General features: G+C 38.5%; 2 protein-coding genes across 4 annotated transcripts in view; one reads left to right on the forward strand and one right to left on the reverse strand.

Annotated features, from left to right (window-relative positions):
- LOC106957706 (NXPE family member 3-like) overlaps window positions 1–2263 on the reverse strand; it is a 20059-nt gene extending 17796 nt beyond the window's left edge. Inside the window, exon 1 of the mRNA XM_015049143.1 lies at window positions 2050–2263. The gene's annotated coding sequence lies outside the window, so the exon portion shown is untranslated. The remainder of the gene's footprint in view (window positions 1–2049) is intronic.
- LOC106957704 (anoctamin-4) overlaps window positions 1–17952 on the forward strand; it is a 49234-nt gene that overhangs the window by 8287 nt on the left and 22995 nt on the right. For 2 of the 3 annotated variants that reach the window (XM_015049136.1, XM_015049135.1), the window contains exon 3: window positions 11377–11601. In XM_015049136.1, the coding sequence (XP_014904622.1) occupies window positions 11377–11601 (225 nt within the window). Of the gene's footprint in view, window positions 1–11376; window positions 11602–13326; window positions 14032–17952 lie in introns of those variants that run through there. The other variant, XM_015049137.1, reaches the window with a different exon arrangement.

Genomic DNA, 17952 nt, shown 5'->3' on the forward strand with positions numbered 1-17952 from the left:
CAGACTGGCGCCCTGCCAAGGATGTACGCCGCCTCTCGCCCGGAACGTTAGCTGGAGATAGGCACCAGCAACCCCTCCCGACCCCACTGAGGGACAAGGGTGTTCCGAAAATGGATGGATGGATGGATGTATATATATATATATACACACAAAATATTGTTTTTAACTTGTATTGTTTCAAAGTGAGCTTCATATTAGTATATTAATATTACCATATTAATATTAGTAGCGCCATCATTTGTTATCAGATATATCTATTAAATACGATTAGAAAACTGATGTTTGGTAAATTCTCCATGATACAAATCTATAAACAGTTTAGTTTCTGTTCTGTCAAGATGCAAGAAGGGGCAAATTTCTATTTATATTGGTCAATCGTTTTATTTTAAATATGCTGTTGGAGCCGTAGTTTGACGACTGTTATAAATATCTCCACGTTTTGTGAACACAGGGGATTAGCTCCGTTTTTGTCGCTTGTTTTTAGGAATTGCAGCAGCTGCAGTGCGCCACAATAAAGCTACAATAAAGCTGATAAACAGGTGAAAAACCAAACTAGACAGAGCCACTTCTGATTGTTTGCCAAGCCAAACATCCAATAAAAGTTCCACCAAGCTACTACTGAGGCACTGGGGTCATGTTTCTAGACACGGGCAAAAGAAGGTTCAATGTCCAAACTTATTGATTGTTCTTGGTGATTTATTTTCCTCTTTCACCAAACAATTACAGAGTTCAAACTTTCATTTGTTCTCATGCTACCACTCTTGCACTGGTAAAAACCATCAGCCCCAAACCCAAATGCCTGCTGGTCCTTCAGGCCCCTACACTTATAGAAAGTGGACTGACCCACATTACTTCCTGTGTAAATTTAGAAAGTAAATAAGAAAAATAATAAAACAAAAAATAAATAAAATCAACAATTATCAACCTACAAAATAAACTCTGTAAATAATACAAAAAATAGACATTTAAGAATAAAGTAACAAAATCCAAATGGATAAAGAAATAAAGAAAAAATAGCTCCAACAACCTCTATTCCGCCTTTTCTCGCTCTGTATGTCGGTATTACACACGACCCATTGCCATGGCAACCGACAAACAACAGCTCAACGAGCAGATAGAGCAGAGATTACCGATCAGGGGAATCAACACCAAAAAGCAAACATTTCCCACACAAAAAAGTAGCAAAAACACTAAAACAGAACATCCGGTCTGTTACATTATGTTGTCAGGTTTAATGTCTATATTGTGATTATTAATAAGTTTTCGCCTGAACACCACGGTGGTTGATTAGCTGATTTAAACAGCTGCTCTACTGATGACTTGGTGGGCGGGTTGACCTGTTTTAACGGAACCAAAACACACCGAACTGCGCAGCACATGCTAAGGTTATCAAAGTCAATACCAGGCCAGCAACAGTTAGGCTAGAATAACTGACCCACTGCTCACTTGTTCAATGTTTTCTTTAAATTAAAACTTTTTCCACACCTGTGAAATCTGAAGCCCTTATTACCATTATATATGGTTTAATTAACTGCTAAACATTGCGTCGGTTGTTCTGATTCTTTGCGTGATTGTAGTAGTTTCCTGACCACTGATATATTCCTGACTCAATGGACAGCAATGGCGCATGTGTGACTTACGATAAATCACGTAATGTCCAAGTCCTGTAATATTTATCCATCAATGCTGCCTCGCGCTCTGTCCTTCTCTCGCACTTCCCGCTACTTAGCAGTAGGTTGAAGGTTACATTGTGTTACATTCAATGTTGTCGGAAAAAAGAGTTTCATGCGCTTAATGTCCGATTTGCCATAACTATTTATTGAATTCGTAGTCGCTAGCTGGGGTGGCAACAGGGGTGGCGAGGCTCTCGTTTGGGGTGGCAACTGCCACCCCAGTAGATCCGCCCCTGGAGATATCTTAATTTATTAATACGTCTACGTCCTCTAGTCACAAACTAATTTAAGATATCTGGAATGTAAGTGCGGTGAACCCTATTTTATATTAAGACGGCCTGCCATACAAGCCCTGATTACGCCTGGACTAACTCACCTGTTTGTAAAGATGGCGGTCTCCTTTCTAACCGGTCAGGGACATAGGAGCAGTGACCCCTCGTGCTTCTTTGGCGGACCTCTGTTCCGGTGGGTAGCTACATCTTTCGTGGGATCGTTAAAATATATATATATAGATAAATAAATAAAAATCCAATCGAGTAAATCCGCTCCTGCAGTCCGGACGCTCCGACTGTCAACACGGAAGTTCTGGAAGTAGGTGACGTCATCGCTTGTAAGAGTGCTCGTAAAAGTTTAACCCTGTTATGACCATACAACGGCGTATTTGAACCATTATATAAAAAAGGAGTACATTTTCGCCAAAAATCTCAGAAATGTTTAGGTTAATCTAAGACATTTTCTAGAAAAACGTGGGAATTTCTGAGTTTAAAAAGCTGAAAAAATTTTAGAAAAAAAGTTCCAGATTAATCTCAGAATTTTTCTAGAAAAAAAAATAGGGAAACTGATTTCCTGGCTTCGTAGGTTTAACCCTTGTGCGTGCGAGGACTGAAGCAAACGTCGGATGGCAAGCCGTTTTAACATAAATTCGGTTTCGTCTGACTATCCGTAATTACATTCCAAATATCTAAAAATGCATTTTGACTAGACAAAACTACATTTTGACTATCCGGAATGATAATTTAAGATATCTGTATTTACATTCTGACTAGTAAGAATGATAATTCAAGATATCTTTAATTATATTTTGACTAGTCAAAATTCCTTTCAAGATATCTCAAATGACATTTGACGGGACACATATTCGTAATTACAGTTAAAGATATCTTTCAAAACAATTATGACTAGTGTTGAGAAAATAAATTTAAAATAAGCTAGTTTTAAAACTTAACATGTCTTGATTCAAATACCCTAATTGTGGTTTTGAAATTAGTAATGTATTCTGACTTTTTGACCTTTAATTTACCTGTAGTTACAGCAGATGGTTTGCTAGGATCGTTTGAACTGCCTTTTGTCTGTGTGGAGAGCAGTACAGGGGAGGTTCTGGCTTTTCGCACTCATTTGTGAAAGGCCGTAAACACTGCAGGGGTTTTAGGCTTCAGATAAGGGGTCAGAGATAGCTTCTGGATTGGATGAGCAAAGATACGCCTTGTTTGAATAAATTAAAGAAAAGAAGATAAAACTTTCTACACTGAAGTAACAAATCAGATTTTGATCTTGCAACTCTCCAAAGATGTATTTGCACATCTTGCTTTTCTTTCTTTCCTTCTTTTCCAAGTCTGTCAGGTAAATGAATGTATGTCTCCGTTGTTCTGCAGTTTCTGGTGTAAGTTTATATTGGATTAATCTCTGTAATTCTGTGACGTCAACACGCATTGTTGTTTTCCTTGTGGTCGCACGCGGCCCACCGAGAGGACCTTGGATCCAGAGGAAGAGAGAGCCAGACTTTTTCCAAAGTTAACCAATTTAGAATTTTTCTTCCTTAATACTAGTCAAAATTATAATTTTAGATATCTGAATTAAGAATGACATGGAAGCCACGTCATTATTAATGAATGACACGGCTTCCATGTCATTCATTAACAGTTGCTGCAAACAGTTGGCTGCAGAATTTTATGTTTCCTGCACAAAATTGTCAGAAATTAGAAAGAGCTCGACATTGTTGGAAATGCAGAGATAGCAAAACTTCATAAACTTTAAGACTGTTTCTGATATCTGCAAAGAATTTCCTGTTTATTCATTTTTGACGAACCAAATGTACTTAAAAACTGTTTTGAAAAGCTAAAATTGCTATTGTCAAACCATTTTCAACATGAAAGTGGTGCATTTTCAAACATCTTTTTTCATTTTCTCTATTTTTTAAATTGTTTTATTAAACTTTACAATTGCTACATAAGTCAGGGATGATTTGACTAGACAGAATACTAATTCAAGATATAGTAATGCCATTCTGACTAGTCAGAATGTCAATTTAAGATATCTTAAATAGAAAAGCTGTGTAATTCAATATATCTCAAATTCATTTAGAGATATCTAGTCAAAATTACAATTTAAGATATCTTTAGTTTTGTCTAGTCATTATTTGCTTTTAAGATATCTACAATTTAGTTTTCACTAGTCAAAACTACATTTCTCCTATCCAAAAATATGTTTGTGAGGTCGGTTGGACCCCATTTCTGGACACAAGGGTTAACAATGGAGGCACATTTGTTGGAATAGTTTTTTTTCTCTCTCCCTTTAGTAAAAAAATAAAATAATTAAGTTAAAAACTGCTTTTTGAAATTGCGTTTTAACTTTTTTAAAATTAGTTCTGAAACAATAAAACTTGACAAAAGAGCAAAGCAGGAGAAATCTCTATTTAGTCTTCTTGTCAACAGCACTGTTGACTCTGTTGGTACTTTCGCCAAAGTCGGCCACTTTAGCCACTACTACTTGAGCCACACGAGACAATAGACACGTTTCAGCATCAAATTAAGAAAACATCTAGCAGTTTGCCTTCCTCCTCTCTTTCCTCTGAGTTCTTCTTTAAAGCCTAATGAAGCGCTCAGGGAGAGCTTTGGAGCGTTGAGCTACACTCTGTTGGGTTTTCAAAGACAACGCTCTATAGACTACTCTCTGACATCAAAAAGAGCTGGCTGTTATTTAAAAGCCACTGCTTTTGTCTTAAAGAAGTCAGCACCAGTCAGCATCACTGCAGGTTCTTAAAAGTTCTAATCGATTCTAATCCTGCGGGGTTCTTTATTGTCATCGGGATTTACTGCAGTCCTGCAGCTCAGAGTCAGTGTTTCCCCCCCTTTGGGCAAAGATTTGGTGAAGGACGATATAAAAATGATTTACATTATGTTGCTGACATGTTGGCAGCACTTTACAACAACTCAAATGGGCTTCAGTTTAGATTGATCTTTTTCAATTTTACTATGTGGGTCCCTGTGCGGATTGCAAGTGGATTTGTTTTTGGCTGATGTTTTCCTTTGTTGCAAAAAGAAAAGAAAAAACTTCAACCAATCACATAAATTACAAAAATGTATTTGATTTAAAGGCTGAACATTCTGTCCCCGTAAAGCCAGAATCACTTTTGCCCCGATGAATTTTCCAGGGCGGCTACTTTCTTTCACTTTATTGGTAAACAAGCTGATGCTCTGCGAAGGCATCAGAGGTTTGTTAAAAATTAATAATTCACTCCAGGAAGTTGCGATATGAACCATTAATCAATGCGAATTTACTCATCATACTCAAATTTCCAATTTTCACCAGTTATCGCGACTGTTCCGCAAATCTGACCAATTACATAAACTAATTTTTTTAGTTCATATTTTATTAGCTTACTTGAATCAATTTTGTTGCTGTTTGTAATTTTGCTTTGTTTGTTTTATCAAAATAGGTTTCTATTGTAAACGAGAGAAAACTTGTCTGAATAAAGTAAAAAAGAAAAGTCCTTCTTCTCTGACCAATCAGTGCGACTTGGCTGAATTCTGACCAATCCCTTTGTCCCAGCTTCAAATTTAACTTCCTGTTTCACGACTTCTCTTGAAAGCCAAACCTGGAACTTGAAAGCATGTGTGAAATGGTAACATTTGCTTTTATTTTTAGATTTTTTTATTTTCGCAAAAACTATTGTGAGATTTTCCATAGAATTTACTCCCACTGTTTAAGAAGTTCATGTTAGCTTGACGGAACAATATGGAATTCTTTTTCACTTTGAAAGTCTTTAGGACATGATTTACTGTTATTATTATTATTATTATTATTATTATTAAGGGTGATATTTCAAGAATTCACTCAAAAATGTTATTTGCACTTTACATACTAACTCTATTTTTTTATTTTTTTTGCGAAGGTTATGTGCATCAGTTTCAACTTTTTTGCATAATCAAACGCTTTGAAACTCTGACCGCATCTTTTTGAAATAGGTGATAAGCAGATTTCATTAAAAAAAAAAAAAAAAAATTGTTGAGCAGGTTAAAAAAAAATCACAAACTGATTTTTTGCATTTTTAATTTAAGGAATTTGATGCCACCCGTAGTTTAAATTAGCCATCTTTGCTGCAAAAAGTTTGGACACCAGTGACCTAAAGCTTAAAACCAGATGTTGACAGATGCTCTTTATCTAATCTGAGTTAGTCACTAACAAGATCAGAGTTGGTTTAACCACAAGGTTAAACTTGTTTCTCCATACTTTTGGCTCTGAATCCAAATGCAACCCATGAAAAAGTGATAGAAATAATTATGCAAAGCACTTCACTTAACAGTCGATATGAAACCATTTGCACTCAAATTACAAGAAATTATTGTATTGTTTTTTGAGGACCTTATTATAGTATTAATCCGCAGATGTTCCCCTCAGCAGTTCTCTCCAGCCCAGACCTGTTACTGGGCGCCCCACATACCTGCACCTGTGTTTGGTGCGTTCACTGCATTTGGCTTTGAGGATGTGAGGAACATATCTGGGCCTTGCTCTCCTCTTAGAGCCAGGAGGGCACTTTTTTTTCTTTTTTCTTTTGTTTCCTGATGACTGCAACACAGATATTGTTTAGAACACACTACGTCCACGCTTTGCAAGTTTTGGAGGTCGTTGGGATACATGCCAGGTGTAGGTTACAGCCGCTCCTCCTCCCTCACTGCTGTTTCCAGTGACTATGGTAGATTTTTTTTTCTTTCGAATCAGCGGCTCACACTGCTCATTAATGACATTGAAAAATCTGATCTTAATTGAATCAATGGCTGTTTTACAGTTACGTTACAGAATGCCCAAGCCACGTTGTTGCATCTGTTCTATGTGTCTCCAGTTTTAGTTTTCCAGAGTTCACATAATTTTTGGAAAGTTTGTAATATTTTAAGACTACAATATGATTATAGAACAGGAAAAGACAGTTATATGTTTATCCAGGTCACATTATAAGCAGATAATCAGATGGATGAATTGATGGCTAAACGGATGGCTGGATGGATGGTTAAATTAATGTATTGATGGAGGATGGATGGATGGATAGATAGATAGATAGATAGATAGATAGATAGATAGATAGATAGATAGATAGATAGATAGACACTCGAATCAGATTGCAGAATGCTCCTTAGTTTAAAGCTAGCTGGTTCAATCTAAACTCAACTACATTTTCACACATAATGACAACTAACATGTTTTACTAAAGGGTAAACGGTCCACAAAACAGCAGAACCTCAGACTCTGCATCAGTCACTGATCCAACTGTACATCTGAGGCCAGGGTATCATTTATCCAGCCATTCCTGCTCCTTGCATCCCCTATCCACAGAGGGCAGTAATACGAGCTCTGGATGAAAATCGCCTTTTTATCTGTACATTTTGAACTCTAGAACTGTATAGTAAGCAGAAACAGAAGGTTTCCTTGTGCTATTTTTAACTTATTGAATTTATTGGCATCTCTGGCATGATGATTTGTAAAATGCCTCGAAATAAATCCAGCTTTTAGTGCATCAACATATGATGCAAAAAATAAGTTAAAGTCCATCCTCATTTGATTAGCTGTATTATGCTTGGCGAAAAAAATATCTCATACTATGAAATACCTTTTTAAATGAAATCAGCCCTGATGTTAGTACTTCTCTTAACCTCTATTTGCCCTGACTGGACAGCACTTAGTCTTCTATTATCTTTCACAAGGTTGGAATATCTAGAAAGACAGATCTTTGATGTTTTTTCTTTGTTCAATAGAGATTAAGACTGTGGGGTTGCCAGAATGAGAACTTCTACAATCCAAAAAAGGCAATTCAACAAAATATACACAGGTGAAGTGATGTGATTCACTCAAAAGATGCTTCAACAATACAAGGGTGTGAAAACAACTGCATTATAGCACATAGTGTGTTCCATGGTGGCATATTAAGGCTATTGCAGACAGAAAAAAATTAAATTTGACCCCCAAAAATTGAAATATTGAAATTAAGCTTAGAAATTTTCTAGAGAACGCTTGGAAATTTCTGGGATTTTTCTAGGTTTTCCTTTTTTGCTTTTGGTGTTTAAACATTTCTTTGTGGTTTTTAGAAATTTCCTTGTGTTTTCTAGATGATTTCTGAGATTAATTTAAAAATTTCTGAGTTTTTTAAATATCTACAATGTCCATAATATACCATCATTAAGAGTCTTCCTTCTATCAGACTGATTGTTTTTCACTTGAATTGTTCAGATTGTATTGTGTGGTACATTAAATGTGATTTATCATGTTCAGAGGGGCTGTGTAGACCTTTGAGAGCTGCTGAGTATGACCCACATGTCCGTCCTTGGAATAAATCCCTGTGGTAAATGTAGAGCCAAGTTGTGATCTGAGAGGCCCAGGGACTACCAGGCATCCCACTCTTCTATTGATTAGGAAGTGTGTAGTTGTTCCAAAATCTGCTGGGCTTTCTGTTTTACATAAACACACATATCCACCCTGTGTGTGTGTACCACATTTTTATATCCTTGTGGGAATCTATTTCTGTCTACATTGTGGGGTTGTGGGGACCACTGCTTCTTGTAGGGATTGAATCCTGGTCCCCATGAGGGGAAATGCTGTTTTTGGGCTAGGGATTAGGTATGTTGTGGTTAGGGTTGGGATAAGGATTAGTCTTTAAAAAATGAATGGAAGTCAATGTAAAGTCCCCACAAGAAACAAAAACACCACTGTGTGTGTGGGTGTGTGTGCGTGTGTGTGTACTTGTTTAGCTATTCTTCTGAAGACTATTGCTATTACATTTACCGACTTCCTGAAGACCAATGGGTCTTATGGGAACCAAAGCCTGAACATTTTACAGTGGACCCCTTGTTTAGGGTCAGGGGTCAGCTTTAGAGGTAAAGAATGAATTAAGGTTAGAAATATACTAGTAATGGTTAGCATTAAGGGTTACGAGTAGGTGTGGACGATGTGGTCTCTATCACGATATTTTGTGGCACTATTGCTATAACAATAATACCACAAAATATTATTGTGGTATGAAATATAGTTCTCATCTGTCATCTTTATGCAGTGATAATCCAAAATTCTAAACAATTTTATATTTAATACAGCACTTTCATAAAATATTACAGAAACAAAGCAAGACAAAAACCTGATAACATATTTTCATCATCAAAATGCTCCTACAAAACCATTTAGAAAGGTTCAGTTTTTTATGTCCAAGTCTTTCAGGGTTAAAGGAGCAGTTTGCAAGATTTAGCACCATCTATAGGTGCTGTTTGAAACTGCACCCCTTAACTCCACATTGCAATATCTAAATTTGAAGGGGAAATTATGGAGTCTGTTAACAAAAAAGCATTAAACAGTGCCGTTAGATCTGGTGATTGGTTTGTCCTTTCAGAGCTGCTGTCGAACATCGATGATGCACAACATTGTGCAGATTCAGTGTAATAGAAGGAACTGTGTCCTTAGAGATAAGTTACCAAGACGACAAGATTATTATTCTCATGTTACTCAAAACAACTATATCTATCATGAGATGGATGAAAAGATGCATAACATCTTTTTCTCACAATCAGAAATTAAATCATGGTAAACTTATCCTGTTGTTCTTCTCTTAGGATGACCAGAATGACCCATATTCAGAAAATGGGTTAAAATATTGACAGAGTAAGAATATTTTGATTTAAATTTGCATACATTTCCTTTGTAGAATTGCTTAAGGACAGCAATTGGCTTCGTTGTTCTTAAGCCTCTTTGTTACTAACTTGCTGGTGTCATTTACATTGTTGGAATGTAAACCGAACTTTGGTTCCAACTAGCTTGAGATGTTGGTTTATTATTTCATCAGAATGCTCTTTCTTCATGATTTCATCTATTTTGTGAAGTGCACCAGTGCCTCCTGCAGCAACACATCCACACAACATAACTGGATGTATATATATTTTCTTTTTTATTCCTTTGTTTACAACTTTTATTTAAAAAATATATTTGTTTTCTTTTCATATTTTAAAATTATAATTATGTGGGAGCAGAATAATGTAATCTGTGAATTTTTTTTTTTTATCTCCTATGCTTTCTCCCAGTGCTCCCAGTACTAACTGCAGAAATACACCAGAAAGTCAGAAACAACCAATCAGAGCCAGGAGGAGGGTCTTAGTGCTGTCAATCACTCTCATTCTCAGCCCCTCCCACCTGCTCTATGCTGCACTACAACTGGTTCACCAGTAACAATAAGTTGTTTTTCCACCATTAACACAATGAGCATTGTACAGGAGGATGATTGACAGCGTTAAGACCCTCCTCCTGGCTCTGATTGTTTTTGACAGGTTGTTAGTAGACCTTCATAGTAGCTCTGGGAGGAGGTGGAGGAGTTAGATTTTTTTCCACAGATTAACTGTCTTATCCCATATTGTCATGACATGATGAGTTATGAAGAACACATATTTTTGTAAAAGTTATGTACTGCATCCTCAAGGGGTATAATATGCATTCTTTTTTTATTTGACTCGAAATGGAGCAGTAACTAATTTATTTGGCTTTCAAAACCAAAGTATGGTCATTCTGAAAATGTTTAGAGGTACAGTAATTGTTTTGTATGAAAACTTTTGAATTTAAAGAAAGCAGTCACAAATCATAGTACTATTTAGCAAAGAAATAATTTTGGAAATAAAACAGGAAGTGTCTTGTCAATGCTTCTTGTTTAGAGTGAATTTTAGTGCATCTCTTTTTCTCCTGTTTAAAACGGGGATTTAACTCACAGTAAATACAATAGTTTTACTGTTGCAATCAGTCTAATGGGTAACTACTCTGGATGTCCACTTTATTGTTCTGTATTGCTAAAATACTTTTAGTAGCAGATTCCTCTCTGTTTCGGCTGTCTGGTTGTGTTTTCGCTGTCATAAAAGGGCGAGAGGTTCATGTTGGACCCTTCCACCTTTAAAAGACGGATCTGAAGTGGGCTGGCAGCAGAAAGCCCAGCTGCTCCGGGTCACCAGTCTTAGAGACCTTGTAAAAGTGAAGGAAAAGCCTGCGGAGGGGAAATCGAAGGCCGGAGGCAAGCCGAGCTGGATCAGCAGTCTGCACGTCTTCACAAAGCGGAGAGGACAGCAGATAAAAAGGCTGGCTGGCAGAGGCTTCCAGCTTTTCACTCTGATGAACCAGCACTGGAACATCTGCCGTTAATGATTAGTCATTCAGAATGCAGTTAAAATAATTATTTCCACATATCTGTACTTAGAAAAAAAAATGTTCTTACTACTTCATTTTTGCTTTGGAGTGTGTAACTTGACATTTAAGCAGAAAAAGACAAAGCACAGATGGGCATGTTATTTTCTGACACCACTAGATGGCAGTGTTGTTTTACTAAAACTCTCTTCACAGATGTTCTCATTCTGAGTGTTGATTGTTTTTTGTTTGCTTGTTTGTTTGCTGTTTGTTTTTCTTTTTTTGACAGGGTTTGAACTCGGGGGTCAGGTGGCGATCGGCTTTTCCCATTGGAAGAGTCCTGTCCAATCGAGCAGCCAGAATCTCTACAGTCCAGATGGCGTTCGCTCCGAGGCTTCGGCAGCCCCACCCATTGGCGAGCATGCCGAGCCGGTGTCTTGCCCGGCGTCGCTCTCCATCAACCCGCTGCCCACCTGCAGCGCCAGTCAGGAGACGCTGTGCGACAGCAGCACAAGTAGGTTAGACAATGTGGTGGATGAGACGCTTGAAATCCGGTCTAGTTGAGTCCAAAACTGGGCTGACAGGCCATACACTTGAGAGAGCTGGTCTTTATGGAAGACCAGATCTTTGTTCAAAGTCCTTAAAACTCCCATTCAAAGTTTGACACAAACCATGTGGAAAACACGGCAAACATGTAGGAGACGTTGCTATGTTCACAAGAGACCAAGACTAAACTTTCTGCCTACATTCAAAATGGTTAATCCACTGGAAAACACTAAAACTGTACAAAAAAATTAATATACCTTCATTATCTTAAAATTTGGTGTCAGTAGAATTTTGCTGTGGAGATTTTTTTCAGATGGGACAGGAACGCTTTTCATATTAGAGCAAAATGGAAGGAGCCAAGTTCTGGGCAATCGTTTATCAATCATTTATTGATATCGCTCTTTACATGACCCAAGTGGTTGCGTTTCCATTGACCATACAATTGCGCAATTGGACGTTTTGAAAGTAAATTTGCTTATTGGAAACTTGCCAATTTTGAAAAAGATTTCCAACAATTATGTCAAGTCCTCCAGGTTGTGAAGCAACAAAGAAGCTTAAGACCACCGTACCACCACCACCACCGTCTTTGACCCTTTTTTGTCTTCATCATATGGCAGGTGTTATGAGACAAAAACATTCAGAAATATTACATTTTTGTCTCATCAATCCTTTTCCAGAAAGTATTATGGATCTTGAAGGTATTTTTTTGGCAAATGAGAGACTGGCTTTTGTGTTGGATTTGGTCAGAAAGAGGTTTTCTCATTGGAACTCTCCTATGCAAGCCGCTTTACCTTACCTGTGCTCTACAGGGCTTCAGATGTTGCTTTGGGTTCTTTGAGACCTCACGGATCAGTCCTTGATCTACCTCGAATTACTCTCAAATGACCTAAATTATTTTCGAGACTCCATTACTTAGAGTTACCTAAATTACCTTTGAAGGCAACAAAGTTACCTTGGCAGGTAACTGTGTTATTGCTTTTTGAGAGTGTACTTCATGTCTACAGCAGGTCATACATTAGGGATTTTGTGATAATTCTGTCCTAATGAGGCATAAAGGGAGACCCAGGTGCAGAGGAATTTGTAGAGCAGGAAGTATAATGAAAATAATAATAAAAACAACAGATAGCAAAAACTAACAGGAGACACAAAAACTGGAAAAACGACTAGAGTGCAGGCAGTTCGGTGGATAGCAATGGAAGTGATAAAAAATGTAACTGGAAAGCTTAAATATACCGAGAAGGGAGTGGAAATGACAGAGGAGCTAATTACATGTGAGTGGATGTAGCTGGGGAATGGAGCAGGTAGGCTGATGGTGAGGTGGAAAATAATCAAAGCTAAAAGAATCAGAAGGGGGAAAGAAAACCTGAAACTAATAAAACAGTAAACAGAAATACTAATGTAAGGAAACAAATCCAGAACACAAATAATGGGACTCATTGGACTGACACCAGGAATTAACAAAAATGGCAAAATATAAGGAAAGAAACTATAAAGAAATGATCAAGACGGAAAATAACTGAAGCTAAAAGTCTAAACATTAATGTTTCATAACAACTGCAGATCTTTCAATAATGAAAACTCCTTGTAAATGATGTAAATTTATGTGATATGATGGGGAGGATAGGAAAAAAGAAGAAATCGGCAGTAATACGGCAATAACATTATCTCATCTTTTAATTTGTATTAACATTTTTAATGTTGACCCGGCCCCTTGTTTCCGTGGCGATTTTTGCCCTTGAGTCTCCATGGAAGCTACCTGCTGACACTGTAATCGGTGCCAACTGTCATTGTGCTGTGCTGCCGCAACACTGCCACATCCAGCACTCTCTTCCCATTGGCCCGCTGTCAGAGCAAGCCTGACATCTGATTGGCTGGCGTTGAAGAAGCCGATGAGCGCCATACACACACACACACACACACACACCCTCACTACATCTCTCTCTCCCTGACACTGTAAACATCCTACTCACGCTTGAGCGTTCCTTCTTCTTTCTTTGAGGATATTTTGAATGCCAGCCTCTCCATGCCAGAGCGGCCAGAGCGCGCGCGTGCATCCCTGCGCGTCTGGGATGTTGACTTGGTCGCTACGGTGATGGGGTAAAAAGTGTATAGGGGGGAGGGGAGATGCCGCTTTCCCTCGTGGGACGCCGTGTTTGTTTGTTTGTGTCCCTCGGCGAGGCCGTTCGCCGGCGCTGGAGGGAAAACGCGGGCTGACCGAGTGTGTGTGCAAGCGTGCGTGTTTGCATGTTTATATGTGGAGGAGTCCTTCTGGCTGTTTTGACATTTGCTTCAGCTCAGCTGGGAAGCCCCCCCCCCCCTTCCATCCCCAGCCCCGCTGTCCCCTCTCTCCTCCGCTCTGAGGGGTGAAGCTGCCTCTGTCTCTGCCCACCTCCACACGGTGAGTGTTGTCAAGTTGTCTTGAAGCGAAGGCAGCTTGTTCTTCAGAGTGCTGCAGTGCTCTCCTTCATGCGTTGCTGTGTCCTCCTCCTCTCACTCACCTTTACCCCCGGCTCATTCCTCACACTCGGCTCCCCCGTGACCATGCAAGCATATGACCTTCAGTCGCTGTCGCTGTGACAGTGAACTCTTTTAGTTTTTTTTTCATACACTTCTCCATCATGCATGATGCATTGCTCCGAACACACTCAGAAAGGTCATGTCATTGACGCCGGAGAGCGTGAGTGAGGGTCCTGCTGGATGTGCGGCAATGGAATCTCCATCATTCCCTGACAGGGAATAAAAGACACATCCAAGGACAATGATGGGCACATCCAGATGGAGGGAACGGTTTTCCTGACACCGATCTGCAAACCACACACACGCACACACATACGCATGCACACATGCACACTGTCGTCTCTGTTCTCCTCTGTGACACAGAAGATCTAAAAGCGGCTGTAGAACGGATACAACCATTTTCTCCAAAAATATACAGTTCTTTGAATAAAAATACCACAGATATGTTTTTTTGTATTTTGCTTAATATTATACATAAAGGGGACGTATAACGCAAAGTTTATAATTTCCACTTTTTTGTACTTCCATTTGGGTTTCTGTTGCTTCTAAAAACAGCCACAAAAAAAAAACCCTCAACAAGATGTTTAGTTTTTGTTTGACAATATGTCAATGTTTTTTGGTGACTGGAAAATGTGCCCTTTCAAAAACCTCAAGAAGTCACAAATCAACAGATCACATCAACAGGCCCCACCCTCACCCAGCCCATCACCTAGCAACCAAGTCGAGTTGCAGCACATTTGGTCAGCTGGTCTCTTCATAAAAATCCATATTCCCATCATGTTTTAGTGTGTCTGTCCATAACTTCTGGAATCCAATATTAATATTTTCCAGTATCCTCATACCATAATGTTCCTTCCTCCTAAACACACTGTTGGTATGTTGTGTTTGGGGTGTTGTGCAGTGCAACTATTCCTCTAAACATGCAGTGTGAAATGGAATTGAAACCTCTCACTGATAATTCTAATAGAGTTCAGCTCTTTTCTTGGCTTTCTACACATACTTCACCTCCTTTTTGTAAAGTGTTTAAAATGCATATTTCATTCCTCTTTATTACTCGTAATTATTCATTTATTTGGGTGGATATTTTCGTCTGTGGAATATTTGGACTGCTCATGCCTATTTTCCTCTCTAATATTTAGGCAGAACTACTGTCTTAAAGTGGAACAAGACATCAGGGATCTGTAAATAAAAAAAAAATAAAAAAATTCATGCAATATCATTTTAAACTGAAACAAAAGATAAATTGTGTTTGATGTAGCATTAATGAGGCGTCTTGAGCTGCCTAACTCCCACACAGGAATGTTTATGAGTATAAATACCTTGTATGGCCTGAGAGGGCAGAAACACTGGCACGGCCTCAAAACTGGAAAAGCACCATAAAATTCCATACACTCATTAAATATATATCTGACACACTAACATACAATCACAGCCTACTTTATGCTGCTCTTATTCCTTGTCATAAACTACAGGCTATAAAAACTTAAGATTCTTACACAAAACTGTTGAGCTGAGCCTACTACCCTACTGATTTGACTAATGATGATATTAGGCAGCAAGGGAACATTGTTGATGTTAAAAAAGGGAAAAAAAATTAGAATATTTGAGTGAGTTTGACTATTTCTGGATCCCAGTGTCTCGAAAACTAAAGTTTTGGTTTGGAGTGGTCAGTATCTATCAGAAATATTCTAAGGAATTAGCAACAGTGAACTGGTAACATGGTCATGGTTGAGCAAGAACCATGGTGGACTGATCAGATGAAGCACGTTTTCCTATAAATTTTCTTGCATATTATGGTGTATGTATTGTTTGGAGAAGGCAAGCCAATGGAGAAGGTATGAGGCCTCTGGTAAAGTTCTGTTGAGAAACTATGGGTCCTTCCATCTGTTTAGATGCTACTTTGACCCACCTCCATCTAGCATACCTTTTGTACACTGCTATAAAGCTATAACCCTGAAGGTTATAGCTTCTTTCAGCCAGATATTGCACCTTGTCACTGAGAAAACTGAGTACTTGAGTTTTTGGAAGTTGGCTGGCCTTCCAAATTCCTGGATTTCTTTACTGCGGCAAAGAAGTCCGATCCATTTAGATGCCACTTTGTAACATACTGCTAACATACTGGAAACAGATACCTCAGCCCACATCCACACGTCAGGAGGATTCCAAGTCTCTCAAGGTTGTCTTGTGGCTTGTCGGTGTAGATTTATCTTAGAATTTAGTCTTCAGACAGAAATGTATTTGCCATGTCAAATAAAAATCTATTCTTCTACTTACAAGGTACAGTATGCCAGTTGGACGTATCCCAAGAGCCACATCTTAGACTCAAAAAGCTTCTGTTAGCCTGAGAAATGCTGAAGTTTATGCCAAAAATGTTAGCGAAAACAAAAAAAACTGAACAATGATTGCTCATGTGGAGGCGTTGCCAAGAAAAAGGTTTGCAAAGTTGCATCTGGGTGAAACCCAAGGCTCATTGAAAAATGTATTCTGGACAGAATAAATTAATTCACCAGACTCACAAGTTAGGACCAAGCAACATGTGCATGGCAAGGGAACAACTCCTGCATTCCCCAAAAGTAATGTAATGCCTATTACATTTAGTTCTATAAAACATTCTCATTTTCACTTCTCTTTTATGAGTTTTCAGTTGATGCTGCGATCAAAATATGTTTGAACTACCAATACCTTTCCCTATTAGGTTTCAACCCTGGGATATGACAATCAAAATGTTTTGAAATTTATTCTGAGAGTATGTAAAAAATAACCCAAGAACCAGCAATTAATTAAGTACAACAGTGAGAAAACATTGGTTTATGGTTGTTATTTTCTGTCTTTCCACCCTGGAAGCTACTAATTGTTTGAGAAATGATTGAATGGAATCAGTGAAAGCAACCGATGCTCGTTCTGTTTCTTCACTGATGCCTGGCTGTCAATGACTCTCACCAGCAGTTTAAATATTTCAGCCTTGTATGAATAAATGCATTTTGATCGGTTGGAATGCTTTGGAGATATAAAAGGGCGAAAGCAATAGCCAGATGAAAGGGTATCTGATGAAACTGAGATCTAAGGATGAGGTCAGTTTCTCTTTTCTTTTATGTGCGCTCCCATCAGTTCAACATGCGATCTCAGATGTAGCTTGTGTTACACACGCACAGCCGGACCCGTTCATGTTTCATTGATGCATTGTTTAACCCGTCACGGTGTGACCCGTTGGCGCAGCAGCATGACGTAAGCTAATCTGTAACATCCTAGTCCCCAGACAGCTAACATTTATAGTAAGCAATTCTAATTTCCACTAATGAGAGCAAGGTTGACGTTCTGTAGCGACTAAGGAAATGGGGTCGCCAATGCATCAAATACTGGAAGTGAAGTCAAAAAGCTAAAACAGTGGAGCGCTTCTGATATTTTTATGCAACAGTTGGAGAATTCCACACAAAATCAAAAATTGTAGCTAAAAGATGACAAAAAAAGTACCAATAGTGCCAAAAAAAGGAGTGAACATTTGGTAAAGCACTGAAGTCTGATGTTTCAGGCCCAACTTGTCTATCCAAATTTGCTAAGTTTGTTCCTAAATACTGACACAAATTGGAATTACGAAAATAAATTTTCTACATTAAAAACCCCCCCCAAAAAACTCAAATTTTTCGCTAAAAAGCTTTTCCGCTCGGATGAGATGGTTTTTAGGTCGAATCGACAGTAGGGTGCTTTAGTGTTAACAGTTTTTTTGCATCACACAAGTCACATGACCAACAACCAGATGCTGCTACTGATGAAAAATGCGAAGAAGTCAACAGGAAGTGGTAGG

This window comes from Poecilia latipinna, unplaced genomic scaffold (genome assembly GCF_001443285.1).
Source record: "Poecilia latipinna isolate Pla-1442-1.1 unplaced genomic scaffold, P_latipinna-1.0 Scaffold928, whole genome shotgun sequence".
NCBI lineage: Eukaryota > Metazoa > Chordata > Actinopteri > Cyprinodontiformes > Poeciliidae > Poecilia > Poecilia latipinna.